The sequence below is a fragment of the Pristiophorus japonicus genome, chromosome 22 (assembly GCF_044704955.1).
Source record: "Pristiophorus japonicus isolate sPriJap1 chromosome 22, sPriJap1.hap1, whole genome shotgun sequence".
Classification (NCBI taxonomy): Eukaryota; Metazoa; Chordata; class Chondrichthyes; family Pristiophoridae; genus Pristiophorus; species Pristiophorus japonicus.
In genome coordinates this window covers 62,206,801-62,227,444 of record NC_091998.1, presented here as the reverse complement: position 1 = coordinate 62,227,444, position 20,644 = coordinate 62,206,801, and the positions used below count along the sequence as shown (strand labels likewise).

Here is a 20,644-nt window from a genome sequence, read left to right as displayed (position 1 = left end):
GGAATGTGGGAGGCCAGCCAGGGGTGCGTCGGAATAGTCAAGTCTAGAGGTAACAAAGGCTTGTATGACGGCTTCAGCAGCAGATGAGCTGAGGCAAGGGCAGAGACGGTCGATGTTATGGAGGTGGAAATAGGCGGTCTTAGTTATGCTGCAGATATGTGGTCGAATGCTTATTTCAGGATTAAATATGACACCAAGGTTGAGAATGGTCTGATTCAGCCTCAGACATAAGAACATAAACATAAGAACATAAGAATTAGGAACAGGAGTAGGCCATCTAGCCCCTCGAGCCTGCTCCGCCATTAAAGAAGACCATTAAAAAAGACGCAACCGAGACTCCAGGATGGTATGTTGCCTCCCTGGTGCAAGGGTCAAGGATGTCTCGGAGCGGGTGCAGGACATTCTGAAATGGGAGGGAGAACAGCCAGTTGTCGTGGTGCACATTGGTACCAACGACATCGGTAAAAAAAGGGATGAGGTCCTACGAAAAGAATTTAAGGAGCTAGGAGCTAAATTAAAAAGTAGGACCTCAAAAGTAGTAATCTCGGGATTGCTACCAGTGCCACGTGCTAGTCAGAGTAGGAATCGCAGGATAGCGCAGATGAATACATGGCTTGAGCAGTGGTGCAGCAGGGAGGGATTCAAATTCTTGGGGCATTGGAACCGGTTCTGGGGGAGGTGGGACCAGTACAAACCGGACGGTCTGCACCTGGGCAGGTCCGGAACCAATGTCCTAGGGGGAGTGTTTGCTAGTGCTGTTGGGGAGGAGTTAAACTAATATTGCAGGGGGATGGGAACCTATACAGGGAGACAGAGGGAGACAAAAAGGAAGCAAAAGCAAAAGACAGAAAGGAGATGAGGAAAAGTGGAGGGCAGAGAAACCCAAGGCAAAGAACAAAAAGGGCCACTGTACAGCAAAATTCTAAAAGGACAAAGGGTGTTAAAAAAACAAGCCTGAAGGCTTTGTGTCTTAATGCAAGGAGTATCCGCAATAAGGTGGATGAATTAATTGTGCAAATAGATGTTAACAAATATGATGTGATTGGGATTACGGAGACGTGGCTCCAGGATGATCAGGGCTGGGAACTCAACATCCAGGGGTATTCAACATTCAGGAAGGATAGAATAAAAGGAAAAGGAGGTGGGGTAGCATTACTGGTTAAAGAGGAGATTAATGCAATAGTTAGGAAAGACATTAGCTTGGATGATGTGGAATCTATATGGGTGGAGCTGCAGAACACTAAAGGGCAAAAATCGTTAGTGGGAGTTGTGTACAGACCTCCAAACAGTAGTAGTGATGTTGGGGAGGGCATCAAACAGGAAATTAGGAGTGCATGCAATAAAGGTGCAGCAGTTATAATGGGTGACTTTAATATGCACATAGATTGGGCTAGCCAAACTGGAAGCAATACGGTGGAGGAGGATTTCCTGGAATGCATAAGGGATGGTTTTCTAGACCAATATGTCGAGGAACCAACTAGGGGGGAGGCCATCTTAGACTGGGTGTTGTGTAATGAGAGAGGATTAATTAGCAATCTCATTGTGCGAGGCCCCTTGGGGAAGAGTGACCATAATATGGTGGAATTCTGCATTAGGATGGAGAATGAAACAGTTAATTCAGAGACCATGGTCCAGAACTTAAAGAAGGGTAACTTTGAAGGTATGAGGCATGAATTGGCTAAGATAGATTGGCTAATGATACTTAAGGGGTTGACTGTGGATGGGCAATGGCAGACATTTAGAGAACGCATGGATGAATTACAACAATTGTACATTCCTGTCTGGCGTAAAAATAAAAAAGGGAAGGTGGCTCAACCGTGGCTATCTAGGGAAATCAGGGATAGTATTAAAGCCAAGGAAGTGGCATACAAATTGGCCAGAAATAGCAGCGAACCTGAGGACTGGGAGAAATTTAGAACTCAGCAGAGGAGGACAAAGGGTTTGATTAGGGCAGGGAAAATAGAGTACGAGAAGAAGCTTGCAGGGAACATTAAGGCGGATTGCAAAAGTTTCTATAGGTATGTAAAGAGAAAGAGGTTAGTAAAAACAAACGTAGGTCCCCTGCAGTCAGAATCAGGGGAAGTCATAACGGGGAACAAAGAAATGGCAGACCAATTGAACAAGTACTTTGGTTCAGTATTCACTAAGGAGGACACAAACAACCTTCCGGATATAAAAGTGGTCAGAGGGTCTATTAAAGAGGAGGAACTGAGGGAAATCTTTATTAGTCGGGAAATTGTGTTGGGGAAATTGATGGGATTGAAGGCCGATAAATCCCCAGGGCCTGATGGACTGCATCCCAGAGTACTTAAGGAGGTGGCCTTGGAAATAGCGGATGCATTGACAGTCATTTTCCAACATTCCATTGACTCTGGATCAGTTCCTATCGAGTGGAGGGTAGCCAATGTAACCCCACTTTTTAAAAAAGGAGGGAGAGAGAAAACAGGGAATTATAGACCGGTCAGCCTGACCTCAGTAGTGGGTAAAATGATGGAATCAATTATTAAGGATGTCATAGCAGCGCATTTGGAAAATGGTGACATGATAGGTCCAAGTCAGCATGGATTTGTAAAAGGGAGATCATGCTTGACAAATCTTCTGGAATTTTTTGAGGATGTTTCCAATAAAGTGGACAAAGGAGTACCAGTTGATGTGGTATATTTGGACTTTCAGAAGGCTTTCGACAAGGTCCCACACAGGAGATTAATGTGCAAAGTTAAAGCACATGGGATTGGGGGTAGTGTGCTGACGTGGATTGAGAACTGGTTGTCAGACAGGAAGCAAAGAGTAGGAGTAAATGGGTACTTTTCGGAATGGCAGGCAGTGACTAGTGGGGTACCGCAGGGTTCTGTGCTGGGGCCCCAGCTGTTTACATTATACATTAATGATTTAGACGAAGGGATTAAATGTAGTATCTCCAAATTTGCGGATGACACTAAGTTGGGTGGCAGTGTGAGCTGCGAGGAGGATGCTATGAGGCTACAGAGTGACTTGGATAGGTTAGGTGAGTGGGCAAATGCGTGGCAGATGAAGTATAATGTGGATAAATGTGAGGTTATCCACTTTGGTGGTAAAAACAGAGAGACAGACTATTATCTGAATGGTGACAGATTAGGAAAAGGGAAGGTGCAACGAGACCTGGGTGTCATGGTACATCAGTCATTGAAGGTTGGCATGCAGGTACAGCAGGCGGTTAAGAAAGCAAATGGCATGTTGGCCTTCATAGCGAGGGGATTTGAGTACAGGGGCAGGGAGGTGTTGCTACAGTTGTACAGGGCCTTGGTGAGGCCACACCTGGAGTATTGTGTACAGTTTTGGTCTCCTAACTTGAGGAAGGACATACTTGCTGTTGAGGGAGTGCAGCGAAGATTCACCAGACTGATTCCCGGGATGGTGGGACTGACCTATCAAGAAAGACTGAATCAACTGGGCTTGTATTCACTGGAGTTCAGAAGAGTGAGAGGGGACCTCATAGAAACGTTTAAAATTCTGACGGGTTTGGACAGGTTGGATGCAGGAAGAATGTTCCCAATGTTGGGGAAGTCCAGAACCAGGGGTCACAGTCTAAGGATAAGGGGTAAGCCATTTAGGACCGAGATAAGGAGAAACTTCTTCACCCAGAGAGTGGTGAACCTGTGGAATTCTCTACCACAGGAAGTAGTTGAGGCCAATTCACTAAATATATTCAAAAGGGAGTTAGATGAAGTCCTTAGTACTCGGGGGATCAAGGGGTATGGCGTGAAAGCAGGAAGTGGGTACTGAAGTTTCATGTTCAGCCATGAACTCGTTGAATGGCGGTGCAGGCTAGAAGGGCTGAATGGCCTGCTCCTGCACCTATTTTCTATGTTTCTATGTTTCTATGGCTGATCTGGCCGTGGACTCAGCTCCACTTACCCGCCCGCTCCCCGTAACCCTTAATTCCCTTATTGGTTAAAAACCTATCTATCTGTGACTTGAATACATTCAATGAGCTAGCCTCAACTGCTTCCTTGGGCAGAGAATTCCACAGATTCACAACCCTCTGGGAGAAGAAATTCCTTCTCAACTCGGTTTTAAATTGGCTCCCCCCGTATTTTGAGGTTGTGCCCCTTAGTTCTAGTCTCCCCGACCAGTGGAAACAACCTCTCTGCCTCTATCTTGTCTATCCCTTTCATTATTTTAAATGTTTCTATAAGATTCCCCCCTCATCCTTCTGAACTCCAACGAGTAAAGACCCAGTCTACTCAATCTATCATCATAAGGTAACCCCCTCATCTCCGGAATCAGCCTAGTGAATCGTCTCTGTACCCCCTCCAAAGCTAGTATATCCTTCCTTAAGTAAGGTGACCAAAACTGCACGCAGTACTCCAGGTGCGGCCTCACCAATACCCTATACAGTTGCAGAAGGACCTCCCTGCTTTTGTACTCCATCCCTCTCGCAATGAAGGCCAACATTCCATTCGCCTTCCTGATTACCTGCTGCACCTGCAAACTAACTTTTTGGGATTCATGCACAAGAACCCCCAGGTCCCTCTGCACCGCAGCATGTTGTAATTTCTCCCCATTCAAATAATATTCCCTTTTACTGTTTTTTTTCCCCCAAGGTGAATGACCTCACTCTTTCCGACATTGTATTCCATCTGCCAAACCTTAGCCCATTCGCTTAACCTATCTAAATCTCTTTGCAGCCTTTCTGTGTCCTCTACACAACTCGCTTTCCCACTAATCTTTGTGTCATCTGCAAATTTTGTTACACTACACTCTGTCCCCTCTTCCAGGTCATCTATGTATATTGTAAACAGTTGTGGTCCCAGCACTGATCCCTGTGGCACACCACTAACCACCGATTTCCAACCCGAAAAGGACCCATTTATCCCGACTCTCTGCTTTCTGTTTGCCAGCCAATTCTCGATCCATGCTAATACATTTCCTCTGACTCCACGTACCCTTATCTTCTGCAGTAACCTTTTGTGTGGCACCTTATCGAATGCCTTTTGGAAATCTAAATACACCACATCCATCGGTACACCTCTATCCACCATGCTCGTTATATCCTCAAAGAATTCCAGTAAATTAGTTAAACATGATTTCCCCTTCATGAATCCATGCTGCGTCTGCTTGATTGCACTATTCCTATCTAGATGTCCCACTATTTCTTCCTTAATGATAGTTTCAAGCATTTTCCCCACTACAGATGTTAAACTAACTGGCCTATAGTTACCTGCCTTTTGTCTGCTCCCTTTTTTAAACAGAGGCGTTACATTAGCTGTTTTCCAATCCGCTGGTACCTCCCCAGAGTCCAGAGACTTTTGGTAGATTATAACGAATGCATCTGCTATAACTTCCGGCATCTCTTTTAATACCCTGGGATGCATTTCATCAGGACCAGGGGACTTGTCTACCTTGAGTCCCATTAGCCTGTCCAGCACTACCCCCCTAGTGATAGTGATTGTCTCAAGGTCCTCCCTTCCCACATTCCTGTGACCAGCAATTTTTGGCATGGTTTTTCTGTCTTCCACTATGAAGACCGAAGCAAAATAATTGTTTAAGGTCTCAGCCATTTCCACGTTTCCCATTATTAAATCCCCCTACTCATCTTCTAAGGGATCAACATTTACTTTAGTCACTCTTTTCCGTTTTATATATCTGTAAAAGCTTTTACTATCTGTTTTTATGTTTTGCACAAGTTTACCTTCGTAATCTATCTTTCCTTTCTTTATTGCTTTCTTCGTCATTCTTTGCTGTCGTTTAAAATTTTCCCAATCTTCTAGTTTCCCACTAACCTTGGCCACCTTATACGCATTGGTTTTTAATTTGATACGCTCCTTTATTTCCTTGGTTATCCACGGCTGGTTATCCCTTCTCTTACCGCCCTTCTTTTTCACTGGAATATATTTTTGTTGAGCACTATGAAAGAGCCCTTTAAAAGCCCTCCACTGTTCCTCAATTGTGCCACTGTTTAGTCTGTGTTTCCAGTCTACTTTAGCCAACTCTGCCCTCGTCCCACTGTAGTCCCCTTTGTTTAAGCATAGTACGCTCGTTTGAGACACTAGTTCCTCATCCTCAATCTGTATTACAAATTCAACCATACTGTGATCACTCATTCCGAGAGGATCTTTTACTAGGAGATCGTTTATTATTCCTGCCTCATTACACAGGAATTGGGGAGAGGGATGGAGTCAGTGGTTAGGGAATGGAGTTTGTGGCGGGGACTGAAAACAATGGCTTCGGTCTTCCCGATATTCAATTGGAGAAAATTTCTGCTCATCCAGAACTGGATGTCGGACAAGCAGTCTGACAATTTAGAGACCGAGGAGGGGTCGAGAGAAGTGGTAGTGAGGAAGAGCTGGGTATCATCAGCATACAGTACATGTGGAAACTGACGCTATGTTTTCAGATAATGTCGCCAAGGGGCAGCATGTAGATGAGAAATAGGAAATAGGATAGATCCTTGGGGGACACCAGAGGCAACGATGTGGGGGCGGGAAGAGAAGCCGTTCTAGGTGACTTTGAGAGATGTTAAAAATTATGTATTTAACTCACCTGATGTCAATTCTCCTGAATGGATACTCACTGCTATCACTATCATCTGGCAACCGACAGACACCCTGTTGAAGAAGAGAAGGCAAAAAAAGAAAGTGTCAGCAAAACACCATACCACAAGTATACCAGGCCCTAGTGATAATCATACCAGCATTCAGCACAGAAGGAGGCCAATTCAGCCCGTCGTGCGTGTGGCGGAGCACCATGACCATAAAACATGCCACTGTTCTTTTGGCATCTTGGAAGTACAAAGTGGGACTTGCACCAGCATGGTTGCTGCAGTTATGTAAGCAAGTTCAAGGCTACCACTCTCACAGACAAAGCCTCCACAGTTAAGGGGAGAGTGACATTCCTCGTTTTCACTTTGCTAGTTTTGGTGGCCAGGAAGCAACTTTACAGAATGTTGGCTCAGAAAATTGGACAGGTTGGTGTAAAATATCCATGTTTGCAAAAGGAATCAGCTTGATGGGCTTGATGGATTGGTTCAGTTCCAATCTCTCATCACAAGCCAAATTAAGTGCAGATACTGCTAACCTCCCTCCAAGGGAAATAGCCACTATTTGCTCAATATGGTAACTATAACGCAGTAACTTGTGCACCACTTCAATGAGTAGCAATACTGCACTCTTGTGGTTGAAGTCTTCCCATATGATTCATTCCAATCAAACGCAGAAAGAATCTAGTGAAATCAATGAGAAGCACTTGCACGCAGCAAAGTAAATGGAAAACGACCCTGGAGCCTAATGTGCAAGCGTTCAAGTCAGAAGAACCGTGACTTGTAAGATATATTAATATAGAACAGCAACGTGCTCTGCAAGAATGACACAACACAACTGCTCAGTTTTTAAACTCAGCTATACCCACTCGGTGGAAGGTGCTGAGATGAAATGGACAATCCCAATGAGGGAGAATTTTTTTTTTTTATAAACGGTGAGCGTTGATTATTCCAGTCTTCTCTAGCATGTTTCTTCCAACTGAGCATCGGGGTGGCAGAGGCAAATCACTCATTGCAGCATAAATAAATTGTTAAAGATCAAAAGGTCAAAGATCTATATGTTCCCTTTGACAGTTTTGAGTTTGTTCTCGTGATACTGCTTTTGCTGTGTTTTTTTTACGTTGACAGTTATTCTTCGTTATGAAGTAATGACTGCTGGTATGCAAATCAGACCGTCGATTTTACAAGTTCATGTGTTAACATAGAACCAATGAACATTCCAGTTTGTTTCATGATGGAGGTATAGACAACTTGTAAAAGTCAGACAGCCAAGTGGTGAAGGATAGAACACTAGAGCCTAGTCTTAGTTACTTACAAGCCTTTATTTACAGAGACACACATTGTTCCCCAAAATCAGCTTGTCACCCTTCCCCAGTCTACTGTATATATTAGAACAAGTGAGTCCCAGCACCTGTGTGCATTTAACATTCAATTGCTGTACACCATTTAACTACAATTATCACAACTGATAAAAATCCAAGGCATACCCAAATGTTTTAATCCACCCTCAGATCTCCCAATCTACCCTACAACACATTCACTGTATCAAATGTATGTCGTGAACTTGTAATATAATGAGTTGAAACCATTGTGCTCATGGAGAAATGCTGTTATTTATCCCACTCAATTTGGCCAATCGAGTTCCTCTTTAACAAGACTTGGTGAATTACATGCGTTTTACAATACGGCTCATCATTCTGTAATCTTGTTTGCCATTTAATTTATAAACAACATGAGTAGACAGGCATTTCTGCGGCCGCAGACGTGACTCCAGGATGGTATGTTGCCTCTCTGGTGCCAGGGTTAAGGATGTCTCTGAGCGGCTGCAGAACATTCTGAGGGGGGAGGATGAATAGCCAGAGGTCATGGTCCATATTGGTACCAACGACATGGGTAGAAAGAGGGATGAGGTCCTGTAGGCAGATTTTACGGAGGTAGGAAAGAGATTAAAGAGCAGGCCCTCAACGGTAGTAATCTCTGGATTACTCCCAGTGCCACGTGCGAGTATAGAAATAGGAGGATAGTGCAGATGAATGCGTGGCTGGAGAGATAGTGCAGGAGGTAGGGCTGCAGATTCCAGGGGCAATGGGACCGGCTCTGGGGGAGGTGGGGCCTGTACAGGCCGGACGGGTTGCACCTCAACAGGGCTGGAACCAATATCCTCACGGGGAGGTTTGCTAGTGCTGTTGGGGAGGGTTTAAACATATTTAACAGGTGGATGGGCACCAGTATGTAACATTAGAAAGGGGAAATAAAGTGCTCAAAGAATTGGAAGAGTCAGAGAGCACTAAAGTAAGAAACAGTAAGTTATTAGGTGGGGTCCAACTGACAGAGAATACAGGATGGTCTAAGATGGGTTTACAATGTATGTAAGTGAACGCACAAAGCATAGTAAACAAGGTAAGTGAGCTGCAGGCACAAATAGCCACTGGCTCAAAAAAGGGCAGGATTGCTTATTAAATATTCCTGGTTTAAGGTGTTCAGGAAAGATAGGAGGTGGTGTGGCAGTATTGGTTAAGGAGAATGTTACAGTGCTGGAGAGGGAGGATGTCCTGGAGGGGTCAAGGACAGAATCTATATGGCTATAGTTAAGAAATAATAGAGGTACCAGTACACTACTAGGTGTATTCTATAGACCACTAAATAGTGGGTAAGATATGGGGGAGCAAATTTAAAGAGAGGTGCAAGAACTGTAGAGTAGTAATAATGAGGGACTCCAACTAGCATGATATAGACTGGGATCGTAATAGTGTTAATTTCTGAAGTGTGTTCAGGAGAACTTTCTTGATCAGTATGTTTCCGGCCCGACGAGGGAGGAGCCATTGCTGGATCTGATGCTGGGGAATGAGGTAGGTCAAGTGGAGCAAGTGTCAGTAGGGGAACATTTAGGGAACAGGTATCATAGATAAGGTTTAGATTATCTATGGAAAAGGACAGGGTGCAGGCTAGAGTAAAAATGTTTAACTGGGGGAAGACCAATTTCAGTGAGATGAGAACGGATCTGGCCCAAGTAAACTGGAATCAAAGATTGGCAGACAAAACTGTAATGGAACACTGGGCTGCCTTTAAAGAGGAAATAGTTCAGGTACAGTCGAGGTACATTCCCACGAGGGGGAAAGGTAGGGCAACTAAAGTCAGAACTCCCTGGATGACGAAACAGATAGAGAATACGATGAAGCAGAAAAAGAGCGTGCATGACTGATGTCGGGTTGCAAATACAACCGAGAATAAGGCTCTAAATAGAAAGGTCAGAGGGGAAGTGAAAAAGAAAATAAAAGGGGCAAAGAGAGGGTATGAGAACAGAATGGCAGTCAACATAAAGTCTTCTATAGGCAATAGTAAAAGGGTAGTAAGAGGAGGGATGGGGCCAATTAGGGACCAAAAAGGGGACCTATACATGCAGGCAGAGGGTATGGCTGAGGGACTAGACGAGTACTTTGCATCTGTCTTCACCAAGAAAGAGGATCCAGCCACAGCCATGTGAAGGAGGGGGAAGTGGTGACACCTGATAGGATAAAAGTTGATAGAGGTATTAGAAAGGCTGGCTGTACATATAGTAGATAAATCACCAGGAGCGGAAGGAATGCATCCTAGGATGCTGAGGGAATTGAGGGCGCGGAAATCGCAGAGGTACTGGCCATAATATTCCAATCCGCCATAGAAACCGGGGGGGGGGGGGGGGGGTGCCAGAGGAGTGGAGGATTGTTACACCCTTGTTCAAAGAGGGTATGATAAACCCAGCAACTACAGGCCAGTCAGTTTCACCTTGGTAGTGGGGAAGCTTTTAAAAACAGTGATCAGGGACAAAATTATCATTTGGATAGGTATAGATTAATTAAGGAAAGCCAGCACAGATTTGTTAAAGGTAAATCGTGTTTAACCAACTTGATCGAGTTTTTTGATGAGGTAACAGATAGGGTCGATGAGGGAATGCAGTTGATGTAGTGTACATGGATTTCCAAAAGGCGTTCGACAAAGTGTCACATAATAGGCTTGCCAGCAAAGTTGCATGATCAACCAGGCTCGAGGGGCCGAATGGCCTACTCCTGCACCTATTTTCTATGTTTCTATGAAGCCCATGGAATAAAAGGGAGAATGACAACATGGATACGAAATTGGCTAAGTGACAGGAAACAGAGAGTAGCGGTGAACAGTTGTTTTTTGGAGGAAGGCATACAGTGGTGCTCCCCAGGGGTTGGTTCTAACCACTGCTTTTCTTGATATATATTAATGACTTGGATGTAGGTATACAGGGCACAATTTCAAAATTTGCAGATGACACAAAACTTGGAAGAATAGTGAACAGTGAGGAGGAGAGTGATAGATTTCAGGAAGATATAGACAGGCTGATGAAATGGGCGGACACGTGGCAGATGAAATTTAACTCAGAAAAGTGTGACGTGATATTTTTTCTACCAAAATGTGAGAGGACATATAAACTAAATGGTACAATCCTAAAGTGGGTGCACGAACAGAGGGACCTAGGGGTATATGTGCACAAATTCTTGAAGGTGGCAGGACAGGTTGAGAAAGCAGTTAAAAAGACTTATGGGATACTGGGCTTCATAAATAGAGATATTGAGTACAAAAGTGTGGAAATTATGATGAACCTGTATAAATCACTGGTTCAGCCCCAACTGGAGTCGTATGTTCAATTCTGGGCACCACACTTTAGGAAGGATGTGAAGGCCTTAGAGAAGATGCAGAAAAGATTTACGAGAATGGCTCTAGAGATGAGGGACTTCAGTTACGTGGAAAAACTGGAGAAGCTGGGGTTGTTGTCCTTGGGGCAGAGAAGATTGAGAGGAAATTTGATCGAGGTGTTCAAAATCATGCAGGGTCTGGCAGAGAAGAGAGAGAGAAAAACTGTTCCCATTGGCAGAACGGTCGAGAACCAGAGGACACAGGTTTAAGGTGATTGGCAGAAGAACCAAAGGCAATGCAAGAAAAAACTTTTTCACGCAGCAAGTGGTTGGGTTCGGGAATGCACGGCCTGAAAGGGTGGTGGAGGCAGACTCAATCTTATCATTTAAAAGGGAGTTGGATAAGTACCTGAAGGAAAAAAATTTGCAGGGCTATGGGGAAAGGGCAGGAGGAGTGGGACTGGCTGAGAGTCGGAACAGGCTCGACGGGGCAAATGACCGTCTTCCATGCTGTAACCATTCTATGAGTCTGATCTCAGAGCATTTTGTAACTCTAAAGAGGAATGAAGAACTTGTAGAATTGCAATACTCAAAGTTCTACTGGGCAGATTGTTGTCTGTAAGTTTTATTTAAAAGTAGTTATGTCCTACCTTTTGCTGGATCACTTTCCCATTGAATTAGCAACAATTTACAAAGTGCAAAGCACATAACAAAACATGGACAGAAATAAAGATATAGGAGTACAATTACAAATTTCAAAAGGACGTACTTTTTTTGAATAATGCATGCTCAAAATAAGTTAGCAGTAAGCACAAGTTACCAGTGGGGATAATCAGAACATACACAGTCCCTTTCAAACACTTAATTTCAATGCTGTTATGATATTCGGCGCGGTGGCCCCGATCTGTAAGGACCATCAGCAGGTCGGGGTCTTCAAAGAAGCATACCACTTCAAGATACAGCGCGTGCTGGAGAGAGACGGCTGTGAAGAGGGCGACTGGATTGGACGTCATCAAGGTCCGGGTTGCTGATTGGAACATGGGCAGGTACAGCAGGAGCAGCAAGGTTGGAGCGTAGGAGTGGCGAGTGATCATGGAGTGACGTGATCGGGGCCCAGGAGAGGCGAGGGCCCAGGGGCAGCACGGGCCAGCCCACACTGCGATATGTGTGCGCACTAGGTCCGTGCAGCAGAGCTGGTCTCCAGTCGCCTTGGGTAATCCTTGCCACTGGACCAAGACCTAGCTCTGTCAAGCCCTTGTGGTGGCTGGTGTGCAACGGCCACCCCATGTTAAAAAAATCTACGCACAGGCATCTTCCACCCTTCAGGATGTAGTTCGGGACCTGGAATATTAGGTCCTTCATTGAAACACCTCATCCCTTTTTGGCGTGGAAGCAAGTCATCCTCGATACGAGGGACTGCCTACGATAATGATATAACAATGTCCATGTTATTCACCTTTCCAAAGCTTCTTAGAGCTGCTGTGTCAGTAGTTCTTTCCAAAGGAGGCAGAATATACCAACCAGGATGAGGAAATCTCCTCCGGGCAGCCACAGGGAAAGTCGCAGCATTCCCTGCCCTGAACTCACCACTGCAATCCACCCCCTCCTCCCCACCAAAAAACCCTCTTGCATGGAAGTCTCCTGATGGTCCTTAGTTGTCTGATCTTCACCAGCTGGCAGCTGTTCAGCACCCTCTTCAATGCCCATTCTGGCTGGGAAGTAGACTGGCGATATCTAAACGAGGCCCTGTCTAAAATCGGCATGACCTTCTGCTGCCTCTGCCAGGCGGGAAATCAACTTGTCAGAGCAGTTTCCCTGCTCAGAGTTCAAATCTGCCTAATTACTTCCTGTTGACAAAGTAAGCAATGCAATCTTTTACCGAAGAACATTAAGCTCAAATATGTCATTTCTCCAGGACAACCTTGCCTACCTACTCACTATACCTCTCAGCTCTTCTCTCTCCAGAAACACTTCCAATTCTCTTTTTGACCCTTTCACACACCTCCGTTTCAATAATCTGCCCTGGTAACATTAAAAGTCCAATTAGCATTTTGGATAAAAAAGGATCCACTCATCTTCTGTTCTTACTCCTAACGTAATTTTTGACCTGTGTGTCTTTGCCACAGCGAAAATCATTTTCCAAATGCTTCCATAACATGCACGGTGATGATTATCACGAGGGAAGTGTTCAAACAAAGCAAATTCTCCAATAGCATTTGGAGGCGTGTTAAAGTAAAGTTGGCTAAGTTGTTTCTGTCAGAAATGTACTGTAATGTTGGAAGATGAAAAGGAAGAAAATTATGATAAATAAAACTTTTCATTTTGAACAAATGGAGAAGATGTGTAAGAGGAGAAAGTACTTTTGAAATGTATTAAATCTGATACTGGAGTTCTCCTTTGCATCATTTGCAGTTGACAATTAAACTAATGCCTTATTTGGTGAAAATCAATGTTTTTTTCAGCCACAGGCTTAAAATTGGAATAATGTTCCTTTCACTAATGTAGTCTATCAGCCTCAGACTATAACCTAAACATTGTGTGTCTATACATATGGAACACCTTTAAAACAAATGGTCCTATACAAGGGAAAGACAAACCAAGTACAAATGGTTTCAATAGTTTTGAAAAGGTGAAAATAGGTAAGTGTTGAATTGGTACATATCCAATACACCAAGGCCTGCAATAAACTGGCCATCTAAGTTAAAAAAAACAAATAAAATGAATATCTATAGATATGTGATAAAAGCATATTTCAGTACCAATAGACTAGCCTTATGGAAATCATTACAAGCCCATCCACATGACCCTTTCATCATTTTTTGATTACAGATTTACAATGTCACTGCAAAATGAAGATTACATCATGCAAGATAAATAAATCTTTCATATTTAAACAATGAAATGGAGCAGTTGAAAGGAAAATACAGATTGTGAAAAGCACCAACTGATGCTTCATTCAGGAGTTTTGCTCAAGCCACATTTCCAGTGAAGCATGACAACGTGTCAAAACATTCAACTTGTTGTCTCTCCCTGCTTCCTGTACTTACATAATTTAACAGCCTTGCCCCTGTTATCAGAACAAGAATCTATGGGTCGCAATACAAGGAGTTTGAGCTGTAAACAGTCTGCATTCAGTTAAACAAGGATCCTCTCTCATTGATTACAAAAGACACAAATCTTATTTCAGCCTTCAACAACAATAGCACCTTCCATACAAATGGTCCAAGGCTATTAAACCTGGAACTTTCTCATTCGTATTGCAGAGAACCTGAACAAAGTGGGCCTTTGGGAAGCTTATGATTGTTTTTTACTTCCACAGCATCACCTTAAAAGCAGGAACAGCAATGGATATAGCACAAGTATGTTTGAACTGCAACTTAATGGATGTAAAATTCAGATCTGAAACTGCACTGCAGCCCATGAGCATTTTATCGTCTCTATGACCAGATTACAATTTTTTTAATATTCGGTCTTGGGATCAGGGTGACACTGGCAAGACAGTATATAATGCCTATCCTTAGTTGCCTTGACGGCATTTAGAGTCAGCCACATAGTATGGGCCTGGAGTCACATGTAGGTCAGACGGGGTAGGGGCAGGAGGTCCATCCCTCATAGAATCTTACAGCACAGGAGGCCGTTCAGCCCATCATGCCTGTGCCAGCTCTTTGAAAGTGTTATCCAATTAACCCCACTTCACTGCTCTTTCTCCATAGCCCTGCAAATTTCTCCTTTTCAGGTATATATCCAATTCCCTTTTAGAAACATAGAAACATAGAAAATAGGTGCAGGAGTAGGCCATTCGGCCCTTCTAGCCTGCACCGCCATTCAATGAGTTCATGGCTGAACATTCAACTTCAGTACCCCATTCCTGCTTTCTCGCCATACCCCTTGATCCCCCTAGCAGTAAGGACCTCATCTAACTCCTTTTTGAATATATTTAGTGAATTGGCCTCAACAACTTTCTGTGGTAGAGAATTCCACAGGTTCACCACTCTCTGGGTGAAGAAGTTCCTCCGCATCTCGGTCCTAAATGGCTTACCCCTTATCCTTAGACTGTGACCCCTGGTTCTGGACTTCCCCAACATTGGGAACATTCTTCCTGCATCTAACCTGTCTAACCCCGTCAGAATTTTATATGTTTCTATGAGGTCCCCTCTCATTCTTCTGAACTCCAGTGAATACAAGCCCAGTTGATCCAGTCTTTCTTGATAGGTCAGTCCCGCCATCCCGGGAATCAGTCTGGTGAACCTTCGCTGCACTCCCTCAATAGCAAGAATATCCTTCCTCAGGTTAGGAGACCAAAACTGTACACAATACTCCAGGTGTGGCCTCACCAATGCCCTGTACAACTGTAGCAACACCTCCCTGCCCCTGTACTCAAATCCCCTTGCTATGAAGGCCAACATGCCATTTGCTTTCTTAACCGCCTGCTGCACCTGCATGCCAACCTTCAATGACTGATGTACCATGACACCCAGGTCTCTTTGCACCTCCCCTTTTCCTAATCTGTCACCATTCAGATAATAGTCTGTCTCTCTGTTTTTACCACCAAAGTGGATAACCTCACATTTATCCACATTATACTTCATCTGCCATGCATTTGCCCACTCACCTAACCTATCCAAGTCGCTCTGCAGCCTCACAGCATCCTCCTCGCAGCTCACACTGCCACCCAACTTAGTGTCATCCGCAAATTTGGAGATACTACATTTAATCCCCTAATCTAAATCATTAATGTACAGTGTAAACAGCTGGGGCCCCAGCACAGAACCTTGCGGTACCCCACTAGTCACTGCCTGCCATTCTGAAAAGTACCCATTTACTCCTACTCTTTGCTTCCTGTCTGACAACCAGTTCTCAATCCATGTCAGTACACTACCCCCAATCCCATGTGCTCTAACTTTGCACATCAATCTCTTGTGTGGGACCTTGTCGAACGCCTTCTGAAAGTCCAAATATACCACATCAACTGGTTCTCCCTTATCCACTCTACTGGAAACATCCTCAAAAAATTTTGTAAGTTACTATCTCTGAAGGATATTATTGACGCGATTGGGTTTATTCTTAATGACAAAATGCCTTTTTCTGGTGCCAGCCCACAAGGTACCAGATTTTTAAAATTAAACTTCAGTTTTCTAAGGTAGGATTTGAACTCATAACCTCTGTGTTACTCGTCCAGTACAGTAGTCACTGGGCAACAATGCCTTGATTATGTTGTGGTGACAAGTTTTAAAACAGAGTCCTCAAAGGGAAGTAAAGAGATTTTTTACAAACCAAGAGCCATGTTATACAACAAACTCCAGTGGATAGTACTGCGAATGAGAACTGCATGGGTCAACAGCCAACTCGAGCAAGGATTTATTTTGCAAACCTCCAGGAGGTGGTAGTTAACACACAAGCTGCCATATATGGACTGATTGTTCACTCCCTAAGCCAGGAACTACATTCGGTGGACTTTGATTGATAGCCCAGCCTCATTTAGAGAATGTTTTAATATATTAATTAACAGTGATTGACATCTTGAGCAGCAATGCTGTTGAATAGTTTCACTAGGCTTTAAGCATGTTCAGTGTTACTGTGCGCTAGTCATGGGTAACACCAAGAAGCTTCTTTTTATCAATTGGAAGATGGTATCTGGAACGAGAAAGATTATCAAGGCTGCACATCAGTTCCCATACACACAGAATAAACACCTTCAACTCTTTGTGACGTGAGATAATGTAAATTCTAATAGAAGTGTGAGCACTGCTGATTTGAAACCCAGAATTATCCCTGATCCTTGCACCAACATGAGTATCGATGGGCAGCAATATGCAAGTACAGACTATTTACATCACAATAAAAAGGGGAAAAGGGACTGTATACTTCATTGGATATTAATAACGTTTTACAATACTCGGTTAGCTGACATTGTTCCTTTCACAAATGGGAACCCTGTGAGCTGTGCATGCATGTCTGTAAATACTGACATTACCACCTCAGTAACATGAATTAAAATCCTAAAAAGTTGCACTGAAACTTCAGAAATTATTTCCTCTCTGCAGACACTGAGCCTCGTCTACAATTAGCAACTGTAATTGTGCATTCTCATTTGTGAAACAGTATTGTGAATCTTGAATAATATCCAATTACTCGGGTATGTGAGCTTTCATCAACAGCCATGCACACCACTCACTACCCCTGAAAAGATGCCAGTATCTTACGATAAACCATCTGAAAAACTTTTAAGTAATTATTTTCTTTTAAAGTAAAGTAACTGCATAGAGATGCTTTGCAGTGGCACATATCAGTGGGGCAAACCTGCATGTGGTCGCTGCAGTGCTTTAAAGTCTCGAGTCTGCGTACTTGTGTCTCACAGGCAGCCCGCTGTGCAGACAGCTGCTCACCTGGCTTGGAAAACTTCTGATGGGAAAGGTCTGGAGCTAAAAGTCAGCCGGACCTCCTGCACACATCATTCCTGCCAGCAACTTCAACATTATTAAGTTACTACCTGAAGTCTGGCACTCCAAAAATATATCCCAATTATAGGTGCGTGGCAAACACACGGTATACTCCAAATTAACTCGACGGATGCGGGATCTGCACTTAATAAATTGCAATCAAATTCTGCAGATAGGGCTAGGGACACTGGAAACTAATGGGAAGTGACCTTTTAGCTTATCCACAATTGCAAGGAGTAAACAGTTGTTCTTGCAAGTCACGTCCATAAAACAAATGTTTGACTAACATACATTTGAAAGGACGACTATCTCCCCAAAATTCAAATGCTGATCCATCTGTACACTTTTTTAGGAATGTGATGCTATGGATCTTCAGATGTTTAAAACATCAAATAACAACTACAGCTGCTTTAAATAAAAGATTAATCTGCACATAATGAATATTCTTAAGCAGATGTTCCCAGGGATATCACAATCATATAAACGTTAAGCACAGAAGGAGGCCATTCGGTCTGCTGTACCTGCGCTGGCTCTGTGAAAGAGCAGTTGTGCTTAGTCTCACATCCTGATAGTCTGCATCCCAGGGTACTTAAAGAAGTGGCCCTAGAAATAGTGGATGCATTGGTGGTCATTTTCCAACATTCTATAGACTCTGGATCAGTTCCTATGGATTGGAGGGTAGCTAATGTAACCCTACTTTTTAAAAAAGGAACGAGAGAGAAAACGGGGAATTATAGACCGGTTAGCTTGACATTGGTAGTAGGGTAAATGTTGGAAATATTAAAGATGTAATAGCAGCATATCTGGAAAGCAATGACAGGACGGTCCAAGTCAGCATGAATTTATGCAAGGGAAATCATGCTTGACAAATCTTCTAGAATTTTATGAGGATGTAACTAGTAGAGTGGACAAGGGAGAATCAGTGGATGTGTTTTTTTTGGACTTTCAAAAGGCTTTTGACAAGGTCCCACACAAGAGATTGGTGTGCATATGGCATATGGTATTGGGGGTAATGTATTGACATGGATAGAGAACTGGTTGGCAGACAGGAAGCAGAGAGTCGGGATAAACAGGTCCTTTTCAGAATGGCAGCCAGTGACTAGTGTGGTACCGCAAGGTTCAGTGCTGGGACCACAGCTATTTACAATATACATTAATGATTTAGACAAAGGAATTGAATGTAATATCTCCAAGTTTGCAGATGACACTAAGCTGGGTGGCAGTGTGAGCTGTGAGGAGGATGCTAAGAGGCTGCAGGGTGACTTAGACAGGTTAGGTGAGTGGGCAAATGCATGGCAGATGCAGTATAATGTGGATAACTGTGAGGTTATCCACTTTGGTGGCAAAAACAGGAAGGCAGAATATTATCTGAATGGTGACAGATTAGGAAAAGGGGAGGTGCAACGAGACCTGGGTGTCATGGTACATCAGTCATTGAAAGTTGGTGATAGAGAATTCAAACAGGCTGCATTTAGACAAGTTGAGAAAACACAGACTCCAATGACTACATGCAGTTCAGCATGTTGCATTAAGTCATCAATCAACTTGACATTTTAGGACCTTGGGTAGCGAGCCAATTAAAAGGTTAAAAGACTATTAATTGAGCCAATAAGGTCAAAGAAGGCGAGTTCTTTTCCAGGTATAAGTACAGCCATTTTGACCATGTGGTCCCAGAAGGACAAAGACCTGGCTTAAAGCCAAGAACTTTTTACTGCTGTCTAACAAAAAAAAAAGCAGTTAAAACTACAATTGGAGTTCGTATTTCATTGGAAATTAAGAGATCTAACAATTTTGGCGTCACGAACACGATCGCTGAGGAAAGAAACTGAATTTTGGACATCGGACCTACATACTGAGGTAAGGACACCTCTTTTAAAAAAGTCCTCGGTCAAAAGTATAAATTTGCCTCTCCTTCCACACGATTCCGAAAGCCTCCGGTTTGCGAACCCTCCGGTTGGTAGTCGGCTCGAGGTCCCATAGACGTCTAAACTTCGGCGGTGTGTTAGTTAATCAATCACCGACCTATTGATCGGCTAGAAAGCCTACGACTCGAGACCCCAGTAAATAAATCAGTATTGTGGCAGCAGGAGATAAGAGCAAAGAATTGCCTACAACTGTTAAAGGTGGACAAGCACCACCTGAAGTTTCGCTAGATTTAATTCTCGAACAGTTGAAAGAATACATCGAGCAACAATTCAACTTATCTAAAACCTGTATTAAGATCGAACAAAAGTACGGAACCTCCAAAGGACAATGGTCCTTGGACGAGATTAAAAGGCTCTGGGGAAAAACGACCCGTATGAAAAATAAAGAGCGAACTAGATGGTCCCTAGCGGTTATGGGCCAGATTCGAAAGCGGAATGAAATTATAATGCGTTCCCAACATGATCGAGAACTGACCAGTACAAAGGATCAATTGCAAGCAGTTTGTGCACAGCTGCGACAGAAAAAGCTTGAACTTGAAAAGCTGGAAGCGGAAGTTAAAGATCTTAAAGGTGAAATTAAAGAATGGAAAAAATCATTAGGTCAAGAGACAGTAATAGGAAAAGGAAAATGTATTGATCAATTCCCAGGGTACCCATGTTTGGATAAATTAAAAGTGCAAACCCGAAGACACGACCGAGGAATAGATACGAATTCTGAATCCTCCGACGATACAGGGTCGGAGGATGATGAAGAATTAGGGGTGCGCTTTGCCCCGTTTAAAAAAAGACGAGTTCTAGTCAAATCAGAAGAGACTGCGGATGAGGGCGGAAGCAAAAAAACAAAGAAAAGGGTGTATGCAGAATACTTAGTTCATGATCTGGCAGACCCAGAGAAAATTGATAAATGGTCCAAGGAATTGCCCAATCCAAAGAATGGGGGAGTAAAAACGTGGGACCAATTGGACCGCTTAAGAAATATATATCAACTTCATCCCTGGGACGGAGTGCAAATTTTGACCATAATGGTGCCAAAAACACAGGGAACAAAATTGCACGACAAGGTAGAAGAAGCTTTGGGGTAGGATGAGCAAGAATTAGAAGCAGGATGGGAGACGATTA

The 20,644-nt window shown here is 43.5% G+C and overlaps 1 protein-coding gene across 1 annotated transcript in view; it reads right to left on the bottom strand.

The window, feature by feature from the left end:
• polb (polymerase (DNA directed), beta) overlaps positions 1-20,644 on the bottom strand; it is a 203,014-nt gene that overhangs the window by 41,313 nt on the left and 141,057 nt on the right. The window contains exon 12 of the mRNA XM_070866249.1: positions 6,523-6,587. Coding sequence (XP_070722350.1) covers positions 6,523-6,587 — 65 coding nt within the window. The remainder of the gene's footprint in view (positions 1-6,522; positions 6,588-20,644) is intronic.